The 22,610-nt window shown below is 38.5% G+C and overlaps 2 protein-coding genes across 4 annotated transcripts in view; both read left to right on the forward strand.

Moving 5' to 3' along the window:
- The window catches only part of dnaaf5 (dynein axonemal assembly factor 5), a 571,499-nt gene that overhangs the window by 193,408 nt on the left and 355,481 nt on the right, over positions 1-22,610 (forward strand). The window lies entirely within an intron of this gene.
- The window catches only part of LOC100535100 (Na(+)/H(+) exchange regulatory cofactor NHE-RF2), a 136,122-nt gene that overhangs the window by 50,935 nt on the left and 62,577 nt on the right, over positions 1-22,610 (forward strand). For all 3 annotated transcript variants that reach the window (XR_015480472.1, XR_015480473.1, XM_087244009.1), the window contains exons 3-4: positions 4,424-4,624; positions 15,261-15,414. Coding sequence is in view for 1 of the 3 variants with exons in the window: in XM_087244009.1 (XP_087100135.1) it covers positions 4,424-4,624; positions 15,261-15,414 (355 nt within the window). In the remaining 2 variants the exon portion in view is untranslated. The remainder of the gene's footprint in view (positions 1-4,423; positions 4,625-15,260; positions 15,415-22,610) is intronic.

Consider the following 22,610-nt stretch of genomic DNA (forward strand, 5'->3'; position numbering starts at 1 on the left):
GTACATATTTTATACGGAATGTTTTATTTTGTTTGTGTATATCTCAATTAAAATAAGAATTAAACTTCCTGACTGAGTTTTTCTACCTGTTCTTTTTCTCTTTCATGTGTAAGTTTAATGTTTTGATTTCGATGACTATTTGTTTTTTTTTAGTTTTAGTTCATTCGAATTTCATCCCATTTAACAATTCGAAGCCTTCTGATTGGGTATCACGTCATTCAGTGCATCTGTGCATTGTTTTCTGGAGAGCTTATGACCTACTAACTACGTTCTGCCTTATGAAAGTGGTGCAACCGAAGAAAGTACAAACTGTGCAATAAACTAGCTAAAACTTTTGTACATTTTAGATGCCATAAGGTACACATTTTAGGTACTAATTACACTTATAGGGCACTATTTTGACGGTCCATGGACAGAGCGCAAAACGCAGGGCGCAAATGCTTTCAGGGCGTGTCTGGACGCGTTTTTGCTAATTTAAGGACGGGAAATCTGCCTTGCGCCGCGGCGCATGGTCTAAAAGGGTTGAGTTTATTTTCTTAATGAGTTATAGGTGTGTTTTGAAAATAAACCAATTAGAGTCTCATCTTCCATTCCCTTTAAGAGTCAGCTGCGTCGCGCCAAGAGCGCATTCGCTATTTACAGGACGCAAAGTAAGTCTAAGTGGAAAAACTGAGCATTTCACTAGCTAACAGTTAACAGTTTTTTAACAGAAAACTGTTGAACAGAGCATCTACTGCGTGAGAATGAGAGATAATCGATCTACTTTCACTTTCGCTCTTGGATAGGGAAACCTTTACGCACAGACATCAATTAATCTATAAATAAATACTTTTGTTTGTTAAGCGCAAATATTCATTTCAAAACTATTTCTAAATTCAGTTCTAATTTCCAGCAAACGAATAAATGAATAAAAATAGCAAAATGTGCTCAAAAACCTGAGTTATATCCTAAAACACATGCTGTGCCCCATATGGTCTAAAACGTGACAGGTGGGCAAATCTAAGCTTGTTTTTAATAAAACAAATATAAATATGGATATATTAAATAATACTGCTAATAATAATAACATTATACAAAAGAAAATTGTTATGAATGAACTGAAAAAGCCTCCCGAGATGAAGACGACATAAAAGCAGTGATTTTTCATATTTTTTTAGGCTAAAAAATTATGTTTTGTAATATTTTAATCCTTTATATTTATATTCTATATCTATTCTTATTATATACTATATATATCCTTAATATTTAAATTTTTTCATATGTAAAGATATTTGCCTATTGCTCTCTTGTGTGTATTAAGCAGTGTGTAAGCGAGGCGCAACTCTGCGCCGGAGTTTAGACCGGGTTAGTTTTGGTCTAATGTAAAATCTATTATAGTTTCTCAAAATAGCAACGCGCCAGCGGTCCACCTCAGAACGCCTTCCTTTTTAGACCAGAACACCTATGGGCGCAAAAATGAGCGCTAATGCATTTGCTATTTAAACAGCATAGCGCAACGCCTCAAAACGACTCTTGCGCCAAGCTGAAACTACCAAAAGACTACTGCGCCACACTGCGCCGGGTGTATGATAGGGCCCTTAAAGAGGACCTATTGTGCCGCTTTTTACGAAATGCAAAATAAGTCTCTGATGTCCCTAGAGTGTGTACATGAAGTTTCAGCTCAATATACCTCCTAAAACAGGGGTCAATTTACCCAAGGGCAGCTGGAGGCCGAGTTTGCTTAAGGCTGGGCCGCATTAAGTTTTCCACAAGAAATTAATTATATTATTAATTATCAATTTCTAATTTGTTTATTTTTTCATCTTACTTTATTATGAAAAATAAAGAGATTTGTGAAGATTGGAATTTTTCAACACAAAACAAGATGAACACAACAAAAAAAAAATTTAAATTAATAAGAAAATAATTTAATCAGTAATAACTAGTAATAATAATAATGATAATAATATATTTACTGTTATCTGCTGTGCCGTAGTTGTCATTTGTTTTGACCAATATATATAATGTTCATTGTGTGAGGTAATGAAAATACAATGCAAGTAGAGTGATGCAAATGACCCACAAATAACAGTGCGATGCTATAACTGGTCTGGTTACCGGGGACTCTTACTGCCGATGGACAGGTGTCGATATGTGACTGCAGACGATTTTGTTAGACTGCAATTGGTTCCTTACTTCTCTTTTATTATTGTATGCATCACTTTGATTTATTTTGTCTGAAAGAGAAAGACCTCACATCAACTCTCTAAGTGCCATTTCAGTTCACTTCCAAGTGAAAACTCTGTCTAATCTTCAAGAAGTTAGCTCCTACGTCATGTTCTGTGACTGACTTAACTCGTGTTGCTTCTGTATCATGCAATCCAGATCCAGGGACGCTGTTCCAGGTTCTCCAGATCTCTTATGATCAGCTTCATTATCAGATATACTCGTGGTTAACTCTTTGACTGACCGTGTTAGCTTTGATTCAAATAGTTACGTTTTGGTGACTGTCACTTTAAATTGAAATGAATTGAGATTCCCAGCCAGGGCCTTGCACAGGGGTGTGGCTCGGTGGCTAGAGCCTCTGCCACTCTGCCCTCATTGGCTGAGGTGCCCCTCTCAGGTGACCAACACAAGCAAGTGAATGTATCTTTCAAACGTGCAATAACTGCAATGAAAAGTAATGAAACACTGTTTACTCATTTATATGAATGTGTTAATAAAAAATCAAAAACATTATATCGTTTAACTGCATTTTGCAAATCAAAGAGGCCATTTTTAACTGCAGGGAACACAATAAATCAAGGTAGATCCCGAATTCTGCCAGAAAAGACAAACATGTTTAGTCATTTTCCTTTAAATCATTGTGCTATTTTTTTTTACAGGAAAAAATGTATTTATGTTTTACAGTTATTGGTTTCATTTTATTTTACTTTTAAAAATGTAATAATAAATTAAGTGTTGTTAATTCTGTTCAATTAGTTTTTTTGTGTTTTTTTTTTTTACTGCAAAAAGTACCGATTAGAGAACTGTTAAAGTACCAAACCGATAAGTGCTATCAAAAAAAGTAGTAATACGTATAAAACCTTAACGATACCCATCCCTACTTCAATGATTCGATGGATCATGTTCACATCTGAAGTAAACCATAATGCACTTTTCAAACAGACGCGGGTATAGTTTGTGGTAGGGATGTAACGGTATCAGAATTTCACGGTACGGTAATACCTCGGTATGAATGTCACGGTATGGTATTTATTGAATCATTTACAGGAAAAAACAAAACTTATGAAAATACTCCAAAAAAGTGCCAAAAGTGTCAATGACATACAAATTAGTCATCTATCTGTAAGCTTTGAAACAGGAACTTCAATTTTAATAACAAAAAAATATTAAACCATGTAAAAAAATTAAGTTTCAATTTAGTAGTGTTGAAAACTCATCACATTCAACATTTAATCACTCACTCACTTAGATAGAGATGGGTTTAAAGGAAAATTATCATATAAATATAATCTGGTAAAAGCTGGTATCTCTGGGTATTTACAATGTCCCCTGCAACAGAAAAAACCCTCTCATTTGGGACTGAGGTTTCTGGGACAGAAACATGACTTGGCCCAGGTTGACAGCAGTGGGTAACGTTGTGCATTGTCTTTCCCCCACTTGAGAGGACAAACCATGAGTGAGATAGAGGTCTCATGTCTGCATCAATCTGAACAGTGTGCTGTGTTTCTGCAGTCCCCATGATATTAGTCGTATTCCCCAACTTACAGGCACGTGCACACACATTGCTTAACCTGTGCAGTGCACATGCCCTTTTTAGTCTTGGATAGAAAGTTCCCTTCCAAAATGATCAAAAGTGCCCCCGCGACGCGACATACCCTCCGTCCCCGCTTTACAGTACGCGCGCGACAACACAGCTGATAAGAACTCGCGCGACAACACGGCTATTCAGTACGCGCACGACAACACAGCTGATAAGAACTCGCGCGACAACACCACTATTCAGTACGCGCGCGGCGACAACACCCGCTTTAGAGTTTTTCAGCTCTTTTTGATCCCCGCTTCTAGCAGCACACTCCATTTCCGCATTACTGGATCTGTAGCGACAACAGACCGCAAGGGATGATGGGAATTGTAGGTTCCGGTACCTCCCATTCGCTTCATTCGCCTGAGCAAATTTTTTCAGAAGACCTAAAGTTTTACCGAGTCATGCGACTACGGTAATATCGAAAAAAATTAATATTGCGGTATGACGGTATTTACAATACCGTTACATCCCTAGTTTGTGGGTGTGCTCCTGAGTTCAGAAGACAGCGTTCACATTAACCAAACAAACTGAACTCTGATGTCAAACAATCCTGGGTGCTCATCAAATATTGCAGCGTGAAAGCATTCTAAATGTATGAAGATATCATAAATGTCTGTATTTCTCCTTTGACAGGATGTTCAGCCCTCATCAGAATCCTCGACGCGGGATCCATCTGAGCTTGTCCCGAGGCTCTGTTTCCTGGTTCGCTCTGACACGGGTTACGGCTTCAATCTGCACAGCGAGAAGTCTAAACCGGGTCAGTACATTCGGGCGCTGGACCCTGGATCGCCCGCTGATCGCGCCGGACTCAAACCACAGGACAGACTCATAGAGGTCAGACCACAACAACACACATATTCTCATACAACCATATCTGAAAATCTATCTTTAAACTAGAGAAAAAAAGTTTCCTTTTCTTCTCCATATGCACCAGACACTTTCTTATAAACACTCCAGGCCCTATCATACACCAGGCGCAATGCGGCGCAAGGCGCGATGCAAATGTTATTTGCTAGTTTCAGCTTGACGCAAGTGTCATTTTGACGTTTTGCGCCACACTGTTTAAATAGCAAATGCATTTGCGCTCATATATGCGCCCATAGACGATAACAATTGCCCATGACAATTTGCTTTTGTATAATGTTAATATTATTATCAGTATTATTTATTAATGCATATTTATATTTGTTTTATTAAAAACAAGCTTAGATTTGCCCACATGTCAGGTTTTAGACTATTTGGGGGACAGCATGTGTTTTGGAAATAAATCAGTTGTTTGAACACACTTCATTATTATTGTTTATTTATTCGTTTGCTGGAAATTAGAACTGAATTTAGAAATAGTTTGACAAATCTTTGCTCTTAACAAACAAATTAACTATGTAGGCTAATGGATGTCTGTGCGTACACCATATTTCCTTATCCACGAGGAAAGAGAAAGTGCAAGTTTAGGCCTATAGGAGGAAGCTCATTCCTTATCAAATGTGATATGGTGTGACACAACTGACTCCTAAAGGGAATAAGAGATGAGACTCTGATTGGTTTATTGTCAAAACACACCTATAACTCATTAAGAGAATAAGCCCAACTCCGTTAGACCATGCGCCACAGTGTGTATTTTTCCATCCTTAAAATAGCAAAAGCAGATTCGTACACGGCCTTAATGCTTTTGGCCCTGCGCTTCAGACTTTGCACCTAGATCGTTAAAATAGAGCCCTCCATGTTTCTGGAAGACAAAGTTCTGCACTGAAGCTGAAGCTCTGCACAAGACTTTTGGCCAGCGGAGAAATTAAAATGGTCGTGCCCAACTGAGTCTGGTTCTCTCAAGGTTTTTTTTCTTCACTCCCATCAGGTGAAGGTTTTTTCCCCTCTCCGCTGTCGCCACTGGCTCGCATGGTTCAGGATTGGTAGAGCTACGCATCGATGAATTTGCTCTACAGTGTTTGAACTCTCAGTAATGATTAAATCACACTGAACTGAGCTAAACTGAACTGAACTTAAACACTAAAACACTGAACTACACTGTTCCAGTTACTATGACCATTTATGTGAAGCTGCTTCGACACAATCTACATTGTAAAAGTTCTATACAAATAAAGCTGAATTGAATTGAACAAAGCAATTCTGAGTGTGCTTCACACAGGTGACCAGCAGTTGTGAAACCACATCTATCTATCTATAAATTCACAACCTGACAAAAGTCTTGTCATCGATTCCAGTTGTAAGAGCAACAAATAATAACTTCTAGTTGACCATTTGGAAAAGTGGCAGAAAGTAGACTTTTCTGATGAATCATCTCTTGAGCTGCATCTTAATCATCACAAATACTGCAGAAGACCTACTGGAACCCACATGGACCCAAGATTCTCATAGAAATCAAAAGTTTAGAGAAGGAAAAATCATGGTTTAGGGTTACATTCACTTTGGGGGCATGTGAGAGATCTGCAGAGTGGATGGCAACATCAACAGCCTGAAGTATCAAGACATTTGTGCTGCCCATAACATTACAAACAGAGGGCAAATTCTTCAGCAGGATAGTGCTCCTTCTCATACCTCAGCCTCCACATCAAAGTTCCTGAAAGCAAAGAAGGTCAAAGTGCTCCAGGATTGGCCAGCCCAGTCAGCAGACATGAACATTAATAAGCATGATAAGATGATGGAGGAGGCATTGAAGATGAAAGCAAAGAATCTTGATGAACTCTGGTTGTGTGTGTATAAATATATATATATATATATATATATATATATATATATATATATATATATATATATATATATATATATATATATATATATATATATATATATATAATTTATATATATATATATATATATATATATATATATATATATATATATATATATATTTATATATTTATATATATATATATATATATATATATATATATATATATTTATATATATATATATATATATATTTATATATATATATATATATATATATATATATATATATATTTATATATATATATATATATATATATATATATATATTTATATATATATATATATATATTTATATATATATATATATATATTTATATATATTTTTTTATATATAAATATATATTTATGTTTATTTATATATATATATATATATATATATATATATATATATATATATATATATATATACATATATATATATATATATATATATATATATATAAACATTTCTAAACATAATAGTTTTAACAACTCATTTCTAATAACTGATTTCTTTTATCTTCGCCATGTTGACAGTACTTAATATTTTACTATATATTTTTAAGATGCTAGTATTCAGCATAATGTGACATGTAAAGGCTTAAATATGTTAATTAGGTTAACTAGGCAAGTTGGGGTAATTTGGCAAATTAATGTTTAATGATAGTTTGTTCTTTAGATATGCGTAAAACATTACAGGAGCTGATAATATTGACCTTAAAATGTTTTTTTTTTTTTTAAACAAAAACAGCTTTTATTTTCTCTAGAAGAAAAAAAATTATTGGAAATACTGTGAAAATTTCGTGATCTGTTAAACATGATTTGAGAAATATAAAGAAGAAAAATTCACAAGAGGGCTAATTATTCTGACTTCAGCTGTAAATCTAAGTGTATGTAAGTGATGCTGAAGTGAAAATATGCATGGTTATTGTAATCTACCCACTTAGACTAAGTAAAGTACTTTATTTAAAAAAGTATAAAAATCTCAGAACCAGCATGTGCATTAAAATAGCAGTGTTTTGTCTGCAGTGTCTGTCCTTAAACAGTTTTAAGCTGTTTCTTGATAACAGGCCTCTATCATATTTCTATAATGTGCATCAAAATACAGCGTGATGATGCCAGATATTCACCCACACTGTCTAAATTCACACTCATGCTGATCATCCATCATATTCAGATGCGTGTGGGAGGCGTGCGATATGATGATGACTCGCGCTAAATATTTCTGAGTCAAGATAAATAACATACTGCTCCACTTACATTGGAGATCAGTAGAGCTGACACAGGAATAACACGACGTTCACATAACCTACATTAAGCATACACGTGATTATATTAGCTCAATTTAATTAACGCAAATGAGAAACAGTTATGAAATCAGAACATACAAGTTTGCGTTTTAGGATATCATAAATATAGCGGTACAAATATTCACTAAAATATGCAAATTTTAATAGTTCAGTAGATCATGATGTTCGAGTTTCACTACAAAATCGCAACAAATGGATTTATTATGTAAAATGTGTTCTATATAATTCAATAATGTATAATATGTATTATAAATAAGATGATTGTGTTGATATAATATTATAATAATATATTTAATAGATTTAATAATCATATATTTCCATTAAAATCATTAGTTTATATACTTTAATGTGTATTTTAGTATTGTTCATGTTGTGTTTTCATGAGACATTAATGTCAAAGATAATCACATTTCTTCAGCTTAGTCCCTTATTTATCAGGGGTTACCACAGCGGAATGAACCGCCAACTTATCCAACATGTGTTTTATGCAGTGGATGCCCTTTCAGCCGCAAGCCAGTACTGGGAAACACCCATCCACTCTCACATTCACACATACACTACGACCAATTTAGTTCAGTTCAACTATAGCTCATGTCTTTGGACTATGGGAGAAACCGGAGCACCCGGAGCCCACGCCAACACAGGGAGAACATGCAAAACTCCACACAGAAACGCCAACTGACCCAGCCGAGACTTAAACCAGTTATTCAACACTAATGTTAAATAATATATGCAAATAAACAAGGATGATAACAATGTTTAGTACACTACAACTACTTCATATTGCTAAAAATATATACACACAAATATATTATTATACAGACAAATAAATATAAATGCTGAAAATGGAGGTTAACTCTGCATATATGTTTATAAATGTATTTATAATGTGCAATATAGTATGATTTATCTTTATGTGATGCATTTAATAATAAATTTATTGTCTTGTCATTTTAGGATGTATACATGTATAAAGACAAATACACTACCTGACAAAAGTCTTGTCGTCGATCTCAGTTGTAAAAGCAACAAATAATAACTTGACTTCTAGTTGATCATTTGGAAAAGTGGCAGAAAGTCAATTTTTCAGCTGAATCATCTGTTGAACTGCATCCCAATCATCACAAATACTGCAGAAGACCTACTAAAGCCCGCATGGACCCAAGATTCTAACAGAAATCAGTCAAGTTTGGTGAAGAAAAAAATCATGGTTTCGGGGTTACATTCAGTATGGGGGCGTGTGAGAGATCTGCAGAGTGGATGTTAACATCAACAGCCTGAGGAATCAAGACATTTGTGCTGCACATTACATTACAAACCACAGCAGAGGGCAAATTCTTCAGCAGGATAGCGCTCCTTCTCATACTTCAGCCTCCATATCAAAGCTCCTGAAAGCAAAGAAGGTCTAGGTGCTCCAGGATTGGCCAGCCAAGTCAGCAGACATGAACATTATTAAGCATGTCTGGGGTCAGATGAAGGAGGCATTGAAGATGAATCCAAATAATTTTGATGAACTTCTGCAAGAACGCTTTCTTTGGCACTCCAGATGACTTTATTAATTAGTAATTTGAGTCATTGCAGAGATGTATGGATGTAGTCCTCCAAGCTCAAGAGAGTCATTCACAATATTCATTTCATATATTTCATATATTTATATATTTTCCACTGCAGCATGGTTTTATTTTCTATACTGTACATTATTTCTGTTAAGTGACAAGACTTTTGTCTAAGCAAAGTCAGACCTTACTGTCCTAATTATATAATTACAAACCAAGGCATGATCATATTTTATTTTGGTGAAATAAGCGTCATCTAGAGGCCTTTTTTTTCGCCTTTCATATAAGCCACTTCTGATACCAAATAATCAACTAGAAGTCAGGTTAGTGTTTGTTACAATACTTTAGTCAGGTAGGGTATGCTAATAAAATAAATTTTTGATTTTTTAAAGCAAATTTGTTCATATGTATATTTGATATTTCTAATACCCATATGTTTCACAATTTATATTTGATTAAAATCTGCATAATTTAAATGTTGTTTGTTTATTTAAATATACAAATTTAAAATATTTACACAAATTTATTATAACTTTTCAAGAGTTGTATTAAAGTAATGAGCAAATAAATAAATAAATAAATATATTCAAACAAATTAATATAGATTTTTAAGGCAAATTTGTTTATTTATATGTAAATTTAATATATCTAGTACCCATATGTTTCATAATTTATATTTGATTCAAATATAACCTAATATAATTAAAATGCATATAATTTTCATGCATGTTTTATTATTTAAATATAATTATTTTACAAATATTTAATTATGACCTTTCAAGTTTTATTACAGTAATCAGGGGTGGACTTTACCAATAACCGTTGTAAACAGCCGCTAAAGCCCCCTTTTAGGGGCCCCAACCAATGCCAAAAAGCCTATATTAATCATATAGCCCTTGTGTAAATTTTCTATTATATGTTGTGAAATCTGTCTATAACATAATTATTTTAATGTTATTACTTCTTTTCAAAACCAGGGCCTCCACAAATTGATTTTACATTAAAAAGCTAAAGGTTCTGCTTAAAATATACTTTTAACATGCAGTTTATTTACAACAGAATAGAATTGCTTGGGGTCAACAAAAAAAACTAAATCTGCCCCTGACAGCAATGAGCCAATAAACAAAAAACAAAGACTAGTATTCACATAAAATAATGTGGATTATTAAAGGCAGATTTGTTTATTTTTTATATATCTAATACCCATATGATTCACAATTTATTTTTAATTAAAGTCTGCATAATTTAAATTAATATGTTTTTTTAAATACATATTTAAAATATATTTCTTTCACAAATATTGAATCACAACCTTTGAGAGCATTATAACTTGTATCATTTTTGGAGGTCCTGGTTTTGTAAAGAAGTAATAATGTTAAAATCTTTATGGTTATAGATAGATTTTATAACATATAATAGAAAACGTATAAAAAAAGAGCTATATGATTAATATAGGCTTCTTGGCATTGGTCGGGGCCCCTCAATTCCCTAAGAGGGGTCTTGAGCGGCTGCTTACTTCGGTTATGGGTTAAGTCCGCCCCTGGTTACTGTGATATAAAACTTGAAAGGTCATAATTAAATATTTGTAAAATAAATATATTTAAATAAAGAAATGTGAATTTTAAATATATTAATTTATATTTTAATCAAATATAAATTGTGAAACATATGGGTATTATATATATATATATATATATATATATATATATATATATATATATATATATATATATATATATATATATATATATTTATTTATTTATAGACTGCTCAGCAACATAATATTATTATGTCAATTAAGCCCACTTTGGTGAAAAAATCTTGTTGTTTTTTATAATGCTCTGTATATCTATCTATCTATCTATCTATCTATCTATCTATCTATCTATCTATCTATCTATCTATCTATCTATCTATCTATCTATCTATCTATATATCTATATATATATATATATATATATATATATATACTGAGCATTACAAAAAACAACAACAAAATTTATTCACCAAAGTGGGCTTAATTGACATAATAATATTATTATGTTGCTGAGCAGTCTATACTGTATATACCTTAACTTAAACATCATTTCTCATCGCTGACTTTTGATTTTGGAGTGAAATTGTTGCCAGCTTTTGTGAGATTCCCCCTATGGAGTCTGTCAAACTTTCTCCGTCATGTCTCTGAACTAAAGAGTGTGAGTTTTTGGAGTCCGACACCTGAAACCTGCAGCAGGACGCTTTAATATTTGATGGTGCTCAGTTGAACAGGGCATACGCTCCATCTGTCCCGAGCACAAACACTTCAGCAGAAGGCCAGCGCCGCGTCTACCAAACCCTGCTTTTGTTTTGATTGATTCTGCTGTCATTTCGCTAAAATGTCTTCAGCGTCTCTCCTCTGTTTGGCGGATCGGCATTTAAAGGGACGGTACACTCAAAACATGAAACAGTTTACTCACTATTTACTCTCCCTCAAGTTGTTTAAAAACCTTAATGCATTTTTTTCTTCTGTTGAGCACAAAATAATATATATATATATATATATATATATATATATATATATATATATATATATATATATATATATATATATATATACTTTTTCTTTTTTTTTTTAAGTTGAAAACTGGTAACCATTGACTTCCATAGTAAGAAAAGCAAATACTATGGAAATCAATGGTTACCGATTCCTAACATTTTTCAAAATATCTTCTTTTTTTTTCCAACAGAAGAAATTAATTCATAAAGGTTTGGAAAAAGAAAAGGGTGAGTAGATTTCATTTTTGGTTGAACTATCCCTTTAAAACGTGTTGCTAAGTAACGGAAAGCAGGGCTGCGGACCGGTTTATCATGACATAAATCAGGCTTTTACATATAGCCACTGAGGCAAAAGTGAAAAAGATTCGGCTCAGATTAATCTGCTGATTAAAATATTTTAGTTGAAGCATTTTAGCTGTATTTAAACGTACAATATTACATAAAAATATATAAAATATGTATGGGAAAAATGGTTCTACTGGGATTATTTTAACAAATATTTATTAAAGTACTTCTTTAAAAGAACTTTATGCTTCAGAAATAAGGTACTCATATTAATTATGAAAAAGTAACAGTATATGCTCATAAGCAGAAGCATAATATAAAAACAAAATATGAATATAATAAATGTATCGTTGACTTGTGTGTGTATTTGTAATTATTCTTTAATTTACTTTGTAAACTTCAAAAATAAATTTATAGGTCCATAGTGTTTGGATATCGACACAATTCTAATATTTTTGGCTCTATACCAACACAATGGATTTGAAATGAAACAAACAAGATGTGCTTTAACTGCAGAAATGTTTTAATTTGAAGGCATTTACATCCAAATCAGGTGAACACTGTAGGTATTACAACAGTTTGCATATGTGCCTCCCACTTGTTAAGGGTCCAAAAGTAATTAGACAGTTGGCTTCTATGCTGTTCCATGGCCAGGTGTGTGTTAATCCCTCATCATTCCAATTATAGCAGATAAAAGGTCAGGGGTTCATTTCAAGTGTGCTATTTGCATTTGGAATCTGTTACTGTAAACTCTCAAGATGAGATCCAAAGAGCTGTTACTAGAAGTCAAGCATCCTTAGGCTGAAAAAGTGAAACAAACCCATCAGAGAGATAGCAAAAACATCAGGCATGGCTAAAACAACTGTATGGAACATTCTCTAAAAGAAAGAACGCACCAGTGAGCTCAGCAATACCAAAAGACCCGGAAGACCACGGACACAACTGTGGTGGTTGACTGAAGAATTCTTTCCCTGGTGAAGAAAACACCCTTTACAACAGCTGGCCAGATCAAGAACACTCTCTAGGAGGTAGGTGTATGTGTGTCAAAGTCAACAATCAAGGGAAGACTACCCCAGGGTGAATACAGAGGATTCACCACAAGATGTAAACCATTGGTGAGCCTCAAAAGCAGGAAGGCCAGATTAGAGTTCTAAAAAAGCCTTCACAGTGCTGGAACTACATCCTAAGAACAGATGAGCTCAAGATCAACTTGTACTAGAGTACATGCTGACAAAAGCTGCAGGATGAAGTGTGAAGTGTTTGAGGCAATATTTTCTGCTCATATTCAGCCAAATGATTCACAATGCTTTAAAGTGCAGATGGATGATGACTCAAAGCATACTGCAAAAGCAACCAAAGAGTTTCTGAAGGGAAAGAAGTGGAATGTTATGCAATGGCCAGTTCAATTAACTGATCTGAATCTGATTGAGCATGCATTTCACTTGATGAAGACAAAACTGAAGGGAAAATGCCCCAAGAACAAGGCAGAGCATCAATGAAACCCAGTGTCTGGTAATGTCTATGTGTTCCAGACTTCAGGATGTACTTGACTGCAAAGGATTTGCAACCATGTATTAAAAATTGGAAGTTTGATTTATGATTATTATTATGACTGATTAATTTTGGGTCCCTTAACAAGTGGGAGGCACAAATGCAAACTGTTGTAATTCCTAAAGCGTTCACCTGATTTGGATGTAAATACTCTCAAATTAAAGCTGACAGTCTGTAATTAAAGTTCATTTCACTTTAAATCAATTGTGTTGGTGTATAGTGCCAATAATGTCAGAATTGTGACGATGTCCAAATAATTATGGACTTGACTGTATATGCATTTTTGTATTAATTTTCTTAAATATTTCTTAAACATTTTCTTTTCGGCTTAGTCCCTTATTTACTAGGGGTTGCCACAGCGGAATGGACCACCAACTTATCCAGCATATGCTTAACGCAGCGGATGAGAATGCAGGTTTTTAATATAAAAGAAAAAAAACAACAACAAATGTATGATGCAAAAAAGTTTATTAAAAAGTTAAGATTGTGGCTGGAGGTGTGGTGTGGTGAATTATTGACTATTTTTCTGATTTATAACTGATTGGTTTCATTCAATCTATACACTTTTCAAATGCATTTCAATCTAAATAAAATCATTTTAAAAAGATATAAAACCAATAATATGTAAGTCATTAGAAAAACTAATATATAAAATAAAAAAACAAAGAATATATAAATATATTAAATCCAACATACAACTCAATTTACCATGGTAACACTTTTTTGGAGACTACCATCAAGTTAATATCTTGGTCTAGAATATGATTACAGTAAATAGCAAAGTCAATATAAGGTAAATTTGTTGTTTTTGTGGCTGTCCTGCAAGATTTTAAACTGTTTAAAGCAGGGGTGTCCAAACTTGGTCCTTGAGGGCCGGTGTCCTGGAGAGTTTAGCTCCAACTCTAATTAAACACACCTGAACCAGCTAATCAAGCTCATACTACAGTAGATATACTAGAAACTTCCTGACAGGTGTGTTGAAGCCAGTTGAAGCTAAACTCAGCAGGACACCGGCCCTCCAGGACTGAGTTTGGACACCCCTGGTTCAAAGTTATGTCCTTATCCTCTATACACCGCAAGGTTTCCAACTTATTCAAATTCCAGAAAAACACTTCAACGCTTTCTTTTTTTCTTCTTAGTGTTAGTGTAGGGCCACATTCATGAGTACTGACCATAAAGAAAAGAAACTGTTGAATAAAATCAGTATTTTTGTTTTATGTGTGCAAAAAAATCAAGTATTCCTGTAGCTTGATAATATTTTGATTGAACAACAGAAGCCACATAGTCTGTTTTGAGGAGGTTTTTCAGTATTTTTCTGGACTTTGAGTGTCAGATCATTGTTGACTATGGAGGACGAGAGAGCTCCAGGATTGCATCTAAAACATCTTAATTTGTGTTCAAAAGATGAGTGAAGGTCTCAGGGGGTTTGAAATGACATGAGTGTGAGTAATTAAAAACAGAACTTACATTTTTGAGTGAACTAACCCTTTAAAATGCTGTCTGCAGGTGAATGGAGTGAACATTGAAAGCATGAGGCACGCTGAGGTTGTGGCCTTCATCAAGAACGGCGGGAAAGAAACCCGTTTGCTGGTGGTAGATCCAGATACAGACGAGCATTTCAAGAAGATGAACATCACTCCTACCAGCATCCACGTCAAAGGTAAAGCATGAAACTTGAATTAAAATCAAGTACAGCGCCTTTTACAATATACAATAAAAAAATTTAAATTCGTGAAATTCAATGGCTTTAGGATTCCAGCATTCTTCATAAAATCTTCCGGAAAGGAAATTCAGACAGGTTTGGAACGGTTGAAATAAGTGATGAAAGTATTTACATTTTTGGGTGAAGTAGATTTTTTATATATTGGTTTATATTTAATATATATATATAAGTTTGCAATGTTGTGATTCTGGCAACGCTGGTTTGAGCCTCGGCAGGGTCAGTTCTGTGTGGAGTTTGCATGTTTTCCCTGCGTTCCAAGGGAGCTACGGTTTCCCCCACAGTCCAAAGACGTGGTACAGGTGAATTGGGTAGGGTAAATTGTTTGTAGTGTAAGAGTGTGAATGAGTGTGTGTGTATGTTTGCCAGAGATAGGTTGAGGCTGGAAGGGCATCAGCTATGTAAAAAATGTGGTGGATAAGTTGGCGGTTCATTCCCCTGTGGTGACCTCAGATTAATAAAGGGACTAAGCCGAAAAGAAAATGAATGAATGTTGTGGTTCTCTCATAACTTTTTGATTTGGTTCATAGTTTGCAAAAAAAATAAAGAGACACATGAACCTGGCACTAATTCATGCTGTGTCCATATAGAGTGGTCACATTGGAGAGGATCAAACTTGTCATAAAACTTTTCCAATATTCCAACTATAACCACCAACCTTGTCTTGGGAAGCTTTTATGACCCACATTATGTTGACTACTGTGTGTACTGTATTTATGGTTTTGCTCATCCCCCATTGACAGTTAGATTTAGCGTGAGTTTTGTGCCACGCTTCCCCCCCTAAAGCACCAATAGCTCCGCCCTTAAGAACTGATAGCATAAACCCCCCACCCCCCTCACCCCCCACCCACTCCTCTGGCCTAAGGGACCAATAGCTCCAACCTAAATTACAGATAGCTCTGCCGTAAATGACTGATGACTTTGGCCTAAAGGACCGATAGCTCCACCCTAAAGAACTGATGGCTCTGCCCTAAACGACCGATAGTGTCACCCTAAAGGACTGTTAACTCTGCCCTAAAGGACTGATAGCTCCGCCCTGAAGCACTGATAGCCCTGCCCTAAAGGAATAGGAGCTCCGCCCTAAAGAACTGATGGCTCTGTCCTAAATGACCGATACTGTCACCCTAAAGCCTGGTTTATACTTCTGCGTCAAGTGAAAGTCGTACCAATGGCGCATGCAACGCGCGTAGCTGTGCATTTATACTTCTGCGCGCTGTCTCTGTTGGTCTGCATTAACACTTCCAAAACGCTAGTTGGCAGTGAGGTGTTAATGTGTCTCTGTGTCGAGTTTCTTCGCCTGTGTTTTGTTCTTTCTGAACACTTCCGGGATGTACAAGAGGCTCAAACTCGAACCGGCGGACATGCAACAACTTTAACTATGAGGTAAACACAAAACAAAACTTTCCATCCGGAGCTCCTTCGCGGACTCCACACTTGTAAACAATGGCTCCATTGGGCTCGCGCGGCTCTCTGTCTCGCCCAGACTCATCAGCGCTACCAAGCCAACCAATCACAGAACTTGCGCTACGCGTCGTTGCGACGAGAGGTGCACGTCAGCGACGCCAACGGCCACGGCATAGGGCTATGCGTCAGCACCGTAGCATACGCGTGCGTTTGACGCAGAAGTATAAATCAGCCTTAAAGGACTGTTAACCCTGCCCTAAAGGATTGAGAGCTCCGCCCTGAAGCACTGACAGCTCTGCCCCAAAGGACCAATAGCTCCGCCCTGAAGCATTGAAAGTTCTGCCCTAAAGGACTGATAGCTCCACCCTAAATGTCCAATAGCTTCATCCTACTTAACCGTCAGATCCGCTCTAAACTGCTAATGGCTCTGCCCTAAATGACTGATGGCTTTGGCCTAAAGGACCAATAGCTCCACCCTAAAAGACTGATAGCTCCACCCTGAAGAACTGATAACTCCGCCCTAAAGGACTGATGGCTCTGCCCTAAATGACCATTAGCTCCACCCTAAAGGATCGAAACCTCTGCCCTAAAAGACTGATAGCTCCACTCTGAAGCACTAGTTAGCTCCACCCAAAATGACTGATGGCTTTGCCCTAAAGGGCCGATAGCTCCACCCTAAAGGACTGATAACTTTGCCCTAAATGACCAATAGCTCCACACTAAAGGACTGATAGCCCTGCCTCATATATTCATTCATTTTCTTGTCAGCTTAGTCCTTTTATTAATCCAGGGTCGCCACAGATGCCCTTCCAGCCGCTACCCATCTCTGGGAAACATTTACACACACATTCACACACACACACTCATACACTATGGACAATTTAGCCTACCCAATTCACCTGTACCGCATGTCTTTGGACTGTGAGGGAAACCGGAGCACTCGGAGGAAACCCACGCGAAGGCAGGGAGAACATGCAAACTTCACACAGAAATGCCAACTGAGCCGATGTTCGAACCAGCGACCTTCTTGCTGTGAGGCGACAGCACTACCTACTGCGCCACTGCCTCGCCCTTGCCTCATTTATAACAAACACTAATATAGACATATACAAATAACGCACAATGAACTGATCTGCTCTCCAGCCTAAGATCTTCAGTATTTCACTTGTATTCTTCAGAGTGTTTTCATCTTGCTGGGAGTTGAGTGGGTGTTCGCTGTGTATGTGAGGTTTTACTCTCAGACAGATGTTGGGTTTTGTCTCTACAGAGGTGTCTATCTTTGAACTCTCTCCCCCAAACCCCAGTCCGTTTCCTCTAGAGTCCAGTGCATGTGTTGCACTCTGCAGTCCAGCTCCTGACATGTGGCTCACATTAAGCCTAAATTGAGTCAAACACTTTAAACGGGCTATTGACATCTTAAGGATAATTGTGATTTGGCAGGATCATGATTTGGCTCAGTGGAAGGTCATTCCAGCACAATCCACTTGCCTTTCCAGCCACTGTTTTCTTTGTATCATGTTCATTTATTTCATTGTGGATCAGTAGATCTACAGCAGCGGATTCAAGAGTCAGCATATCCGTCTTACATGAATGATAAATATAAAGAAGCTTTATCGTGGGCATGTGATATAGGTGAACTGGGTTATCTAAATTGGCCATAGTGTGTATGTGTGAATGTGAGAGTGTGCAGGTATTTCCCAATACTGGGTTGCGGCTGGAAGGGCATCCGCTGCGTAAAACATATGCTGGAATAGTTGGTGGTTCATTCTGCAGTGGTAACTGTTGGTAAATAAGGGACTGTTTGGTTGTAAAAATCTACAGCTACTTGTATAAACAGTAACAGCAGGTCAGATATTCCATCACATAATGAGCGCTTATTAATTATGAAAATTGTTATATATTTTTGTTAGCTATTAATATTTTCTAGTGACTATTTGTTCCGTTTAGTTTTAGTTTTTCTATTTATAAGGAATTATTCGGGACCGTGCACCGGAACGGAAATTGGCAAACACATCAAACATGCCAATACCTACAAAAAAAGTCTCTTGGAGTGATACCTCAAACCCAACAGGAAGTCGGATATTTTAAACTTCTTCTGCCTAAAAAGTGCAGTTTTTGCCATTTCCAGGCGTTGTATTTTAACGAACTCCTCCTTGGAATTTTATCAGATCAACACCAAATTCGGTAATGTCATCTAAAGGCCTTTGCGATGTTAAATTACAAAGATTTAGAGTTTTCTTGGAATGGGGCGTGTCCGTGGCGGCCAACTTTGACGATTCGCCACGAAACAGGTAGTTATAACTCAGGCATGCATTGTCCGATTTGCCTCAAAATCCACATGTTTGATAAGAGTCCTGACCTGAACAAGTTTGCAAGCCAATATCCAGTAACAGTTATAGCGCCACCTGCTGGCAACAAGAAATGACATTGTTACTTTGTAACAAACTCCTCCTACAAATTTTATCACATCAAATCCATGTTCCTTTATTTTAGTCCAAAGGTCTTTGCGATGCTAAATTGTGAAGATTTAGAGTTTTTGCTGAAGGGTGTGTCCGTGGCAGACTGACAAAGTTCAGTGCTTCGCCATGGAGGAGGAAGTACTTAAACCTTATAAGGCAAACAGTGGCTGTTTCTCAATTCCAAGAACGCTAAATATGGACTTGCCTTCTTGTGGAGAACCTATGTCTTGCCAGGTTACCTCAGAAGAACGAACTCAGGAGACTGCGAGGACAGAGAACGCGTCCTGTGAGAAATGAGATGCTGCGTTCTTCCTGATGGTCACATGACATTCATGTGTTTTTAATGGAATATTATTTAAACATTACAGCATTCATACAATGATTTATTGTTTTTCCCCTTTTCAAAATATATACTCTGCATAAAAACATTATAAATATATGCTGCACAATATAAATAAAATAGATTTTTATACGAATTTCAGCAAACAAACACTGTTAATGTGTTTATTCCTTTATTAAGATGTCCATGGTGATGTTTATATTCACCGTTTCATTTAGGGCAGCTCCTGAGGTAAATAAGTTAAATCTCTGACCTTCAATAATAAATCTAAATCAAACGCAATTCTTTTTTAAATATTTCCCTAAAGATGTTTAACAGAGCAAGGAAATTTTCAAAGTATGTCTAATAATGTTTTTCCTTCTTGAGAAAGTCTTATTTGCTTTATTTTGGTTAGATTGAGAGCAGTTTTTAATTTTTTAAACACCATTTTAAGGACAAAATGATTAGCTCCTTTAAGCAATTTTTTTCTGAACAAACCATTGTTATACAATAACTTGCCTAATTACCCTAACCTGCCTAGTTCCCCTTCGGTTGGGGAACTTCAGTGCCATGAATGGGAGGATTCGGATCAGAAGCCGCTTATCTGGAGAGTATTGAACGGGCCAATGAATGAAATTAATTGGCAGCGTAAGCTTGCGCAGGTGTGCGACATCTGCAATTATCTCAGCATATAAGCACACCTGAAGCCAGCAGACGCCATCCTTTTCGCTTCAGATCCTTTCTGAGTGAGTCGATGAGGGTTCCTCTTGCTGATCAGCACTTCAGAGCGAATGAGTGTGTCTCCCGGTCCAGAGTGGGTCTTCGCGGTGGCAGACGGTCGAGCTGGGTTACTCCCTTGCCTGCGGTTCTTTGGGTCCGGTCCTCCAGAGCGGTGCGTATAGTTGCAACTTTCCTAAAAGAGCAACACAGTCGTGCAGCACGTCCTTTTCAGGATGGCGCTCCGACTGTGCGTTTCTGGATGCGGGGGTTTCCTGTCTCCGGATGATGGACACGATCACTGCATTGCATGTTTGGGGGTCCAGCATGTTAATGCGGTGCTCGCGGGCGGTTCATGTCGTCATTGCGATGCCATGACCGTTGCACAGCTAAGATCGCGGCTAACTTTCGCAAGAGAGCGAGCCACCCCAGTTGCCTCCTGTTCTAAAAAAGCAGCGGGCGCTCGGGCAGATCTGAGGGTTTCAGCGGGAGCTAATCCGCCGCCCACGGGCTCGCGGACCTCTCGCTCCTCACGGCGCTCCATCCAAGCTTCGGGTGGTGAGAGTGATCCGTCTAACCAGATGGTAGCTCTCACACTCGCTGACACCGGAGATCAGATGTCCTCCGCGGCATCGGAGGGTGGGCTTTCACTGTCCGACGAAGATCCGGACCCGCTCGCCCCCTCCGGGCAGGTGAGCGCTGTCAAATCGGATCCTGAAGCGGACATGTTAGCCGTGCTTTCCCGGGCTGCTTCGGCCGTGGGGTTGGAGATGGTTTATCCCCCAGCTCCGCGGCCGGACCGACTAAATGGGTGCTACGTAGAGGACCAGAAGGCGAAGCCTTCGAAGCCTCTCGTCCCCTTCTTCCCGGAAGTGCACAGTAGGCTCACGCAGTCCTGGAGGGCACCTTTCTCTGCCCGTGCTGCGAGTGCCTCCGCCCTCACCGCCCTTGACGGCGGAGCTGCCAGGGGGTATGAGGCGATCCCGTCAGTGGAGCGCGCTATCGCGGTCAATCTTTGTCCGCGCGGCGCCTCTACGTGGCGGGGTTTGCCCCGCCTCCCGTCCAAAGCCTGTAGGTTGTCTGCCTCCCTCGGAGCCAGAGCTTATAAGGCTGCGGGCCAGGCTGCTTCTGCTTTGCACGCGATGGCCACCTACCAGCGCTACCAAGCGCAGGCGCTGGCCGAGCTGCACGAGGGCGGGTCCAACCCAAGCTTATTACATGAGCTGCGCACCGCGACCGACTATGCTCTTCGGACTACTAAGTCCGCCGCGTGTGCGCTGGGGAGGACGATGTCCACACTTGTGGTTCAGGAACGCCACCTCTGGCTAAACCTGGCCGATATGCGCGACGTTGACAAAGTTCGCTTTCTTGACTCGCCCATATCCCAGGCTGGCCTGTTCGGCGACACCGTCGGTGAATTCACCCAGGAATTCAAGGCGGTGAAAGAGCAGTCGGATGCGATGGGCAATGTCATCTATCGGCGTGGCCGTAAGCCCGCTCCGCCCGCCGAGCCATCCACCTCCGCTGTTCCTCGCCGAGGGCGCCCGCCAACGAGTGCTGCCAACGAGAGCAAGTGAAGAGGAAACTTGCTCTTTCCCCGCTGGAGGGCGGGGCCCCGATAACAACGGTACTTTTCAGTCCCACCAAAACATCAGTAAAAGAGCACTTTTTCCCTTCCCCGGATGTGACTGCACGAGTTCTGCCAGTCCGGGACGCGCTGCCTTCCGGCTCGCAGACTCTACGTGCTTCGCCAGTGGCTCACGAGCGCTGGGGGGACGGTCTCCCTTCCCTCAGCCCTCCAGCCCCCTCTCCGGAGTCAGGGTGCGGAGCCAGAGCGAATCGCTCTCCTCCAGCTTTTCCGCGGGACCCTCGTGCTTCCCGGATCAGCACACCCACTCCGCGCTGCCCCACCGCTGGTACGTCAGCGATTGTAGCGATGACTCCATTAGCGAGGGCTCTGCCTGCCTGGTTAGCGCGGGCCAGCCCCTCGCGGTGGCTCATACGCACAATCAGACTCGGTTACGCGATTCAGTTCGCGAAACGGCCCCCCAAGTTTACGGGCGTGTATTTCTCCAGGGTCAACCCCCTGTCCGCCCCTGTCTTGCGAGAGGAGATTGCTGCCCTCCTGGCGAAGGGTGCAATCGAGCCGGTTCCTCCAGCCGAGATGGAGAGTGGGTTTTACAGCCCATACTTCATCGTACCCAAAAAGAGCGGTGGGTCACGGCCAATCCTAGATC

This window comes from Danio rerio, chromosome 3 (assembly GCF_052040795.2).
Source record: "Danio rerio strain M-AB ecotype USA chromosome 3, GRCz13ab, whole genome shotgun sequence".
In the NCBI taxonomy this organism is placed as follows: Eukaryota; Metazoa; Chordata; class Actinopteri; order Cypriniformes; family Danionidae; genus Danio; species Danio rerio.